Source organism: Oryza sativa, chromosome 3 (assembly GCF_034140825.1).
Source record: "Oryza sativa Japonica Group chromosome 3, ASM3414082v1".
NCBI classification, from domain to species: domain Eukaryota; kingdom Viridiplantae; phylum Streptophyta; class Magnoliopsida; order Poales; family Poaceae; genus Oryza; species Oryza sativa.
Window position 1 is genome coordinate 7,040,066 of NC_089037.1, and position 10,922 is coordinate 7,050,987.

Sequence of the window (10,922 nt, forward strand, 5' to 3'; positions counted from 1 at the left end):
CCGCCCGCCTGACGCCGGGGCCGAGCAAGCACATGGTTCGCTAGGAGGACGCACGGTACGGGTGACTGTGCGCCGCTGCGAGCCTGCGACTGCGACTCTGCGAGCGAGCAACATGGTTCGCTAGGGAGGAAGCTGTACATCTGCTTTTGGCTAAATTCGACTTGGCGCTTGCTGGATCTCGGGCGGCTGTCGCCTGTCGGCACAGGCTGTCGCGTAAGGAGAGGCAAAGGCAATTGCAAGCAAGCGCCAAAGGCAAAGGGGGGGAGATAGTGCGCGTCACTGTTGCGGGGTATCGCCCGCTCTCGGTTTGCAGCCAATGTACAAGGGTCAAACGCCTCCCTGTGCCGCCACGACACTGACATGGTAAAAGAGACCGCCAAGATTCCGGTACATGCCATCATTGACATCATTGCGGCACAACGTGCTGCAACTCCGACTCCCCTAAGCCCCTTATCCTCATGCAACGACGTACGTACAGCGCGAAAAAAAAATATACGAAGAGAGTGTAAACGATGGGGAACCCCTCAGCTTATAAGCAAATCGCAAAATTTAAATTTTAAAACTCTAAATTTTAAAGTAATTTTACAATCTTTTTCAGCATTTTACTTTTAAATTGCTATAAACATACATAAGTATCGTTTATTATTTACTTTTCAAGTTATTGATAATCTGTTATGGTTTATAATAAACCTAATCAAAACGATAACTATGTCAGTCTCATCTTCAACAATAAGTTGTTGCGGTTTATATTACCTGTGTCCCAGAATATAGCAACCAAAATAGGATGAAAATGTATCTAGACATGAGACGGGCCCTAGATTGTTACATTCTGGGAGGGTGGAAGTAATTAACATAAGCAAAACGAGGACTATGTCAGCCTAGTCTCACCTTCACAGGCCATGCCATCATGAAGCTGTAGGCTGGGACATGGAAACATTGCCGTGGGAATCTGCAGGAGAAACCCTTTGGAATGATTGGGGCTGGAATGTAGGAAGCCTTGTGGCAACGTTCCCCAACCAAAAAGAAGGGAATGTTTATGATTCTCGTCACCATCATGAAGAGATGCCGTGCCATGCAGAGAAAGCAAAAGAATGCAACACGAGAGAGAGAGACAGAGAGCTGGGACGACGACTCCGGTCAAAAGATCATACCTGCAGTGAATTCCCCACGACCCCACTGATTACAAAACCAACTTAACTGATGAATGAATGAATGAACGAACGAAACGAACCAGCAGAGAGACACCATGTCAGCTCTCACTGAACCTTTTCCTTTTAATGCCACAGCCAGATTTCGTGTTAAAAGCCATACATTCCTGATTTCGTGTTAAAAAGCCATACATTCCAACCAAATTTCCCCCAAAAAAAGAGGCTCAAAAGAAGCAAAGAACACTACCGGTCTAACACTAAAGGTCTACTACTACTACTACCAGTGGATGCTCTAGAGATTTGGATTTTGCTTGAATGTCCTACCTATGGGTTTACTGGTTAAACACTTACACCACCAGCCTAGTGCTTACCATCATAACCAAGTATGCTACTCCAGGCTTCCAGCTAATTTAAGTACCATAAGCACCTGATTGCTGCTGATCTTGCTTTAGTTTACAAAAAGAGCCGATCAAAAGCAAGATCGAGCAAGCAGCAACATGGCTCTAATTAAGCATCTGTCCAGGCTGCAAAAACAGGGAGATGAGCAATGGCACTCGGCGGCCTCATCACGTGAGCTGCGGCCGGCGCCGGCATCGGCATCCAGGGGTTCATGGCGGCGAGGCTGACGGCGGTGGGATGATGCTTGGCGTAGAGCATGGCGAGGCCAAGCCTCTCAGGGCTCCCCTCCCTCGAGTTGCTCAGGCTAGTCACCAGCGAAGACGAGTTCGAGAAGTTGATGCCACTGATCTTCCCTCCCGGGACATCGATCTCGTCAGCTGCCGCCGACTCGACGTCGAACCCGACAATGCCGTGGAGAGCCGAGTGCGCGTCACCCATGAAGCCCTTCTGAAGATCTGCCGTTGCTTCGGTGCACGCTGCAGCTTGCTGCTGCTGTGATCCATGGAGCACCATTCTCCAGTCGGTGCCCGTGACAGTAGCAGCGCTCGCTTCCTCGGTCGCACCGAGCTCGCGGCCTATTGGCACATGGTCCGGCGCTGCCTCGATCGCCTTCACCTTACGCGCTGCCTCACCAGGCAGCAGCGAGCTGCTCTCCATGATCTTGTCCACGTCGTACCTTGTGATGTCAAAGTTCGTCACCGCGTTCAGGCCACGGAACTTGATGGCAGCAATGTCGTATGCCTCTGCTGCTTCTTCTTGAGTGCCTGTATTGCATAAAAATAGATTAACCAATGGAAACGCTCCGTTGTAATAAGGCCATCTTGTTTATACATCCAAAAACCAATGTAGATCCTACTGCAAAGTACAATTTACAATCTGGTTATTTTTGCATCATGATAATGATATCTTTTAGTCCAAAGGAGAGTTAAAACAGTCAACTGATTGCTTTGTTCAGAGGTCACAGCCTTATGAAAAGAACAACCATCTGGAAAAGCAAAGAATGATCAGGAAAGAAATGCATCAACGATGTACAGTACTCCAAGACAATACTAGAGATTAGCAGTAAAAGCTGCTGATTGATGTCTACTACTAACTTCTTTGGCAAATCTACTTTGACAAGACAATTTCCATAGATCATCGATAGTCACATCCCAAAGGAACGCTAGTTAGTTAATGTTAGTGCTAAAAGCTGCAATGACTTATGGTTATGGTGCATTACTTTGTGAAAGCGTTTAGATTCTAAGATCAAATAGAGTACACTGTCTTTCTTACTGAAAGTGCCGAGATACAAGTCCTTGTTGCCAGCAACCCTGCCAATCCGAGCTTGCCATCTTCCATGCTGGTGATGCCTGCAATGCAGTTAACATTTAACACAGTGAGATTGTATCTTGATGCGAATGTGTTCTTGAAATAATTATCAAGAAAAATGCATATGCTTGTTCAGCACAAAATGAAACACCTTGTTACTCCCCGGTAGATGGAAGCACCGCGAGAGAACCCGCTGCTTCTCCTGTGAGCAGGAACAGCTTGTTAGTACATATAGTTTTTTAAAAAAACAGCTTGTTACTAGTACATATCAATCTGATAATAATCTAATCATAGAATTCAGGCAAAATGAGCATGCTGCTGACCTTCTCAAGTGCGCAACATATTCTTGCCTTGTCATCCTTTCCATCTCCTCGATCTCATCTCGGTAGTTTTCTAACTGCCAAACACAATAAATTAGTCCACATTACAGAAAATGGATACTCCAATCAAAGTCCCATATCCCACCGTACTACACGGTTTCATCATCCATACCGGGAAATTTATATGCGTAGATAGCCCCCAGTATTTCAGCGCAGCCAGATCATAAGCCCTCGCAGCTTTATCTTCAGTGTCATAACCACCTAACGAACACGAAGAAAAAGGTCAGCAACAGATACAAAATATAAGTACAATGAGAACAAAGAAATTGTAAGGGGCAACAGTTACCTAGATATACTGCAAGCGATCAAATTTCGGTCATGGTAACGCCCAATATGATGAAATATAAAAATCAGAATGACATTGTCAACAAGATTTTTAAGATGAACAAATTTTGATGTTGTAGTAGTACTAGATGTTCAAGGTTCAACCTTGCCTTCCCTTCCTTGTCTGTCCATCCTTTTTGCAACTGTTATCCCAGAGGTGGGCTTCATATCTTCCAGTCCACCTGTGCCTGCTCCAGTGAATCAAACACACACAAACCTTCGTCATTCAATATAAAAAGGGTCAAATGATTTGCTCAAAAACAAAAGAGTAGGTGCCTCATCAATACAAGGAACTGAAGAGGCATCAGATGTAACAGAGCCACCCCAAGCCATAATCTTGTGCAAAGGACCAAAATAAGAGGTACTTCTAGAGAATAAATCCAACCATTGCAGCGTTATGCATTAAACTGATTATTAGTAGTAGTAATCAAGAAACAGTAGACGCCCCACTGACTAACAAGAGCAGCAGAGCCGTAAGAAGGAATGAAGAACTCATCAATGCTGGAAACTAGTACTATTACTACTAGTATAGTAGGAGTGACAACAAGAAATGGCAACCGAGCAATAACTGATTAGCTCAAAAACAGCAATGTACAAGTGTGTACTAACCAAACTATCAAATGCCACATAGAAGAGATCACACATGCCTATCAGTAGATAGAACTAAAAACACATTAAGCCAACTAGTCAGTACAAGAACCATGGCAAGAACAGTTTTTTTTTCTCTTTTTTTCAGATAACAAGGAAGGAACCTTCCGGCCTCTACACCCTATGTGCAAACAGCTCACAGATGATGATCTGATGATACATGATGCACACAAAAGCTGAATCTTTGTAAGCAGATTACCTGGTGACGCCCCTATACTGCGATGTCCTCTGCCCAAACGTGTCAATGGACTTCCGGTGAACAGGCTGCTTTTGGCCCCCTTTCCCGGTGCCCCTCTTCTTCCCGACACGCTGCTCGCCACCGTCATTACTGTTGCTTCCCTGGCCATCACCAGCAGCAGCAGCTGCAGCGACCACCGCCATCTGCTGATGCTGCTGGGGAGCTGCACTGACGCAGCTGCTGGACTGGGACCCTGGGCTCATGGAGAGGCTGAGCGGCTGCGGCATCTCCTGGTTGCCGTAGCAGGCGCCGTAGCTGGTGACGAGGAAGTTCTTGGCCGCCGCCATTGCGTCCTCCATTGGCGCCGCTGCGGCCTCTTGCAGCATCTCTGCTTCCGTCAATGGCTGGTAGTTGTAGGGGACTAGCTGGTGGTGCTGGTAGGCCGCCCTGCTTGCATCCTCTGCTTCTTGGCCCTGGCTATAGTAGGTGGCCGGGTCATGGCCACTGCCATTGCCACACCCCAAGAAGTCCTCGAGCTTTGGCGATGACGACGGCATCATGCCTACTTCACACCAAGAAGATCAATGTCAGAGACAAAGATTATATAAATCGATCGAGAGAGAAGGGAGAGGTGAACAGTGACCTTCCATGATGCAGAGGGAGCCATCGGACTTGATAGGCATGACAGGGAGGTGCGAGTAGTAGACGCCGGCGGTGCTGGTCCCGTCTCCGTAGGCGCCGCCGACGTAGTAGTAGCCAGGTGAAGGAGCGACCATCTGTGCTGCAGGAGGGGAGAAGAGGAAGTTGCAGGTCGTGGCGCTGTCGGGAGGAGACGACATGGCTCCGGCAGCAGCAGCAGCAGCAGGTGGATGATGATGATGATGATGATGAGCAGCAGTCGATGGCTCAGAGGAGGACGGCACCTCCATGGCCGGCATGTGCGGGGAGAGCGAGAAGCCTAACCAGTTGCTGCTGCCGCCGCCGCTGGCCATTTGCTCGCACCAACCATGCACACGCTCGCTCGCTGCCAGCCTCTCGTGCCGTTCTTGCGTTGCTCTCTCGGCTCGCAGTCGCCGCGCGCTAGCTCGCTACTTCTACATCCATGCAAGGTGCACGACGAGGAAGATGAGAGAGGGGACCCGGTGAGCTGAGCAGAAAAAAACTGCAAAAGGAATGAGAGGGCCAAAGCAAAAAAGCGGTGGATAAGTAGCAGCAGCAGCAGTAGTAGCCGTAATGCAACGCGAGGATACGATACAAAATCTAGAGCAGTTTGTTCTTGGCCTCTCCCACGATAGCTATCCACTCCATAGGGATCTGTGAGCTGAGCTCTCTTGCATGACATGAAGCCACGAACACCACTGGTACTCCTAGCTGCTTAACCCCCTCTCCTTTTCTTATCGAGGCAATTAAGCACCATGCTGTTCAAAGCACACAAGCACAAACAAGCACCCCCATAAAGATGCAAGAATTTAATTGTGAAGTTGCCATTGGACAGGATGGCCAGGACTTCCTCTCTCTGTTCCACCATATGCTACTGCTGCCTAGACGATGTAGCTGGATGCTGCCCAGAGTGGCTGAAAGAAGGCTGCTTTTGCCACAGACTTCATGGACATTGGAGAGAGAAAGAGAGAGAGAGAGAGAGAGACAAGGGGAGAGTGTATCTAACAGAGATTGAAACGGCAGGACAACTGTACAAGGAGCCAGTCACTTCGCAACAGTAACAGCTAGCTTAGCTGGGCTGCACTGCTTGTGTCGCAAATGCGAGCAAAGCCCGCGAGCGAACGAACGAATCAAGCCCGCCTATTAATTATCTTAACCGGAGTACTGCTATTCAATTTAGCACACTGCTTCACTGAAACAATGCTCAACTTGGACGTGTTCTAGAAAGCTCAAAAAGAGCAAGATTGGCACGTATTAGCGGCGGTTGATACGTGCATTAGTTAATCGCGCTTCACCTCTGATCAACCGGATGAACAAGGCATGCATGTAATAAACACTTGTGCTTTGTCAAGGTATTACTACTAGTATTATACACTAGTGTGCTGTGTGCGTTTGTTTTTGGCTTGGAGTTTGGTCAAAGAAGCACAGCGCAAGGCAGCCATGCAGACAAAGAATGCCTGTGCTGTGCGTTTGTGTGGGTCTTTGGTAGCCAGCCTTCACATATGTTCCAGGAATGATGAGGAAAGGGCCCCAAAGTCACCCACTGGCATGATAAAAGCCAGCCCGGCTTCACTTTTGCCCAAGCCAAACATTCTGATTCCATACGGATCGCTTAAAATTTAGGAGGGAAATCAGTGCACGCAATTGCCATAAAGAGGAAACAGCATTTGTCTTCTTCTTTCTCCCTGAAAGTGTGCTTCTTGATCTGAATATACTAAAATTCACTGCAATGCAGTAGGAGTAGTAGTAGGAGTATTCAATATTGAAGAAATTGTTGTGAATTTTCAAAAGAGAGAGAGAGAAGAAGAAGAAATTGTTTTGTGATTCGATGTCACCAGACCTCCTGTTGTTGTTCGGGGGTGAAGGGCCGGTTTGGAACGTGGATCTGGCTATGACGGCAGAGAAGCAGTGTGCCAACAGTGTGTCTGTGGCGGATGGGACAGAAATCTACAGAGACAATGTAGCAATGCAATGTAGCAATACTCTGAGTTTATTGTGCATCCATGTATGTATAGCATGCAGCGTCGTTACTGTAGCTATCCTTATGGGCAATCGGATCGGATTTCAATAAAACGGCTAGGACGAGTTCCTGGTATATTTGTGCACTGTTCTTCCTCCTGCAATTTGAACTCTACCACGAATGATTATTGCCTGCAATTTTGAACTCTATTGCTAATGACGACTCACTCTCTCCCGAAAACAATCAAATCCTATGGATGAATCTAAATAGATTTGATTTTTTTTACAGAGGGAGTATTGCCTGACTCCCCAATATCCTTTGGTGCATTGCACTACCTTCATCACCGTTCCCAACAACATACTCCTATTTAATACCATATTAAGGTCACTTCTGTACAATACTATATTAAGGTCATCCCCAACTCAGAAACTATCAAGTAGTTCCATATTACCGTATCATATAAACACCATGTATAGAAACTATATATCCAATGGATGCAGGGCTGGAAACAGGCATGGGGCAGCTAGGGCTTGAGCCCCATGACTAGCTCCATGATTCCCATTGTAATCTTGAAAAATACCATGTAATTCTGAAAATATTTGACTTCCCGTTAATTCAGCCCCACACGTGTAGATTTTCTGGCTCCGCCACTGAATGGATGGTGCCTTCAAATAAAATTCTTATCCAATCACCTCTGTTCTCTCTCCTTTTATCCACCTATCCATTTGTTTTCATTCTTGATTCTTGTGTATAGATGATTTCTTGCATGAGAATGATTTCTTCATCTTTTTACATCTATCGTCATTAACTCTCTTATCTCATCGGATTTTTGCTATGTGACAATGTATTTAACGGTATGGACACTAGATGACATGGATGGTTAGGGATGGCCTAAGAAGTTTTAGAGTTGAACACGATTATTAAGAAATTATGTATAATTAAATGGGGATGAGTTATGATTGGTTGAGAAGTAGAGATATATAAGAAAAGTGAATGGTGAAAGGTTGTTATTGATTGGAAAAAGAATGTTGGTGTAGAAGTTGTTGTATTTTGGAATAAATTATATGTGCTATAAGTTGTTATATTTTAGGATAGAGGAAATACCAGACAGATAAGACGGTACTATAAATAGATAGTGCTCTTAGTAGTACTAGAAGTAAGCAATAAGGGCTTCTTAGGAACACATCATCATTCTAAAAACACATGAATAAAAAAAAGGATTGAAATGTTGTGGCGGTTGGACCCTATGAGAAATAAAATCACATGCTTGTACATAGCATATGTTTGGATGGCTCCTAGAAAAAAATATAGGAATTTTAAGATTGCGTACTACTTTAGTTTTTAGGGAAATTAATGTATTACTTTGATTGAGTAAGATAAAGAGAGTGAAAGAGAGATGTTACTTTGGAATTTTTATAGGAAACGGATAACATGAGGTTGGACCCATGTTTAAAATCCTTTGAAATTAGGGCATAGGAAATGAATTCCAAAGGACTTTGCCAAACCAAATTCTACAAAACAAACAACTTCCCTAGAAAAAAATTCCTAAGATTTTTTCATCTGAAAATCCTTCAATAATCCAAAGGAAACCCTAACAACACAAGTGATACAATTGTGCAATGCATATATGCTCGGTGAAGTTTTGGGTTGCCATCGGTTGGCCAATTACTGATAATAGCGATGAAAAATAATTTATGATTAAAATATTTACATATGTGTTTTTAGTGACTTAAACGTTAATGTTGAAAAGAAACTGTGATGAAAAAAATAAAATTAACTAAAAAAGTAAGTTTTAAGATTTAAATTTTGATAAGGGAAAAATATGGCCCTTGAATTAATGTGCTTGGTACTATTTCGAAGAATTTGAGAAGTCTTCTGTCGCTGCCCTCGAAGCTGGGAAGTGAGGTGTTAGTGTAATAGAGGGCCTATTTGGGAGAGCTTAAGATTATGAGAAGTAGCTGGTTGGTATCTAGCTTTTGAGAATATGGAAAAGCTAATTTTTTTTAGCTTCTGGCTAGCTTCTTAGAATCTAAGTGTGTGTTTAGTTCACGCCAAAATTGAAAATTTGGTTGAAATTGGAACGATGTGACAGAAAAGTTGGAAGTTTGTGTATAGAAAAGTTTAGATGTGATGAAAAAGTTGAAAGTTTGAAGAAAAACTTTGGATCTAAACTCGGCCTAAATCAAAAGCTGAACCGTTTGGGCAGCTTCTAATTAAAGCTGTAAATCCCTAAAAAGAAAAGCTGTAAATCCCTTGGTAGTACAGTATAGTGCTAGACTACTAGAAGAGTACGTGCTGAACCCAGGCCTAAGGCCCTGTTTGGAAGATTAGCCCAGAGCTAATTTTGAGAGCTAATGTTTAGTCATGAATTAGTAGGCTAAACATTAGCCTAGGGTGGCATGTTTGGATCCATGGGCTAATTCAAGGCTAAAAGGTGGAGAGAGAGAGTAGAAAGATAGGAGAGGGAAGGAGAGAGAGAGAGCTGATTTTGATGGTCCCAACACAAAATTAGCCCCATTAGCGTCCCTTGGAGAGGGTAATGTTTTGAGGGAGGCTAATTCATATTAGCTCAAAATTAGCCCACCTGTTTAGATCCTTGAGAGCAAGTTTAATAGTATAGGCCACTACTGGCTCCAATTCATCTATAACCAATCTAATAGCTAATTCATACAATAGTTGCTTACTATACTATTAATATATGGTCTCACCTGTCATACACACACTGTGTCTTGGAGTCCGTGCTGCAGCTGGCTACAAATCTATAGCCCGCTGCTCTTCTCTCTCATCTTTTATCTTATTAGAATATGTTTATAGCTGGCTAATAGTCTGCTCTGAGGGCTAATTTAAAGCTAAAAGGTCAAGGCTAAACATTAGCCCATGAAACCTAGCACGGCCCAAGTTGCCGTCGCCGTAACGAGCTGCATGCCGGCATGCCGCACCATGATGAACTCGTCTGATGCATGGCAGCTTCAGCCTTCAGATCATGCCCTACGTACGATCGTACTGCTGCATACCCAGCCCAGCTGCCCAAGCCTACGCAGTAGTGCACCCAAGAAACCACCGGATCGATCGGTCGATCCGTTGCGCTTTGCCCGCGAAAACAAAAGTTGCCTGCGCAAGCATGCATGCTTGCTTGGCTGATTGCTGCTAGCTGCCGCATCATCCTCTCTCCCTGATGGAAGCACGCAGCAAAGGTTTCAAACGCGAGCGCTAGCGCGCTGGTCCCTCGAGGAGCAGCATGGGCGTGGCAATGGCGGAGGGCCCCTCGTCTCGCCACGGGAAAAAAGGGAGGAGAATGTGCCTAGCTTCTTGTCCCGGGAACCACCGAACCAGCAGTGACCAGTAGTAGCTGGATAAGTTCTCCTATCCTCCTCCCAGCTGTGTTGCGTTTAGTGTATAGTTTTAGTTAGTTCGGGCCGGACACGCAGCAGGAGCCAGGAGGTCGAATAATCTCTCTCGTTGTCCTCCTGCGCAATGATGGTGTTGATTTGCTGCTACCAAATCAATCACTTTGTTCTTCGGCTGGCCAGCTGTTTGTGGTTTCTTCGGATTTGTGATAGGCCCCATGGAGATTGGAGAGAGGAATGTGCCCTACCAGAGATGTTCCTTTTCCTTCTCTTTTTCTAGGCTCCCTCATGCCCGACATTCTTTTGTGGGTCACATTTAAACAGTTCGATTCCATATACTGTAATAAATTTTGGGACTGGCTATGGAAAATTTGCAAGTAAATCACCAATCTCAATCAATATTAAACGGCAGTATAACCTTATCTTTCCTCTGCACTCCTCGTTCTCCTATCAAAGTGACACCTCCTCATCCAGTGTTACAGTCTCACTTGCGTAGCACGCTCTCCCCCCCTCCCCCTAATCAGCACCGACGAGGCTCTGTTGGCCATTCTCCTTCTCTTCCCCTCTCCC

The 10,922-nt window shown here is 45.1% G+C and overlaps 1 protein-coding gene across 2 annotated transcripts; it reads right to left on the reverse strand.

Annotated features, from left to right (window-relative positions):
- Positions 1-1,266: 1,266 nt before the first annotated feature.
- Positions 1,267-5,560, reverse strand: LOC4332156 (AP2-like ethylene-responsive transcription factor CRL5). Of its 2 annotated transcripts, none has more exons than XM_015773924.3 (9): positions 5,029-5,560; positions 4,407-4,947; positions 3,665-3,747; positions 3,522-3,530; positions 3,348-3,436; positions 3,179-3,252; positions 3,007-3,057; positions 2,820-2,896; positions 1,267-2,311 (listed from the first exon to the last, which is right to left on the reverse strand). In XM_015773924.3, exons 1-9 carry the CDS (start codon positions 5,375-5,377, stop codon positions 1,656-1,658), a joined length of 1,929 nt encoding a protein of 642 aa, XP_015629410.1. In that variant the 5' UTR covers positions 5,378-5,560; the 3' UTR covers positions 1,267-1,655. The 2 variants fall into 2 exon arrangements, with proteins under 2 accessions (XP_015629410.1, XP_015629409.1); XM_015773923.3 differs by having other exon boundaries at positions 3,665-3,750.
- Positions 5,561-10,922: the final 5,362 nt, after the last annotated feature.

Bases quoted from the DNA above. Each gene is read 5' to 3' on its own strand.
- LOC4332156 (XM_015773923.3), bottom strand. From the start codon at position 5,377: ATGGCCAGCGGCGGCGGCAGCAGCAACTGGTTAGGCTTCTCGCTCTCC. The intron at 3,253-3,347 runs GTATGGATGATG...TGTGTTTGGCAG, and splicing joins CTACGCATATAAATTTCCCG to TTAGAAAACTACCGAGATGA. The intron at 2,312-2,819 runs GTAAGAAAGACA...TATGCAATACAG, and splicing joins CTTGTATCTCGGCACTTTCA to GCACTCAAGAAGAAGCAGCA.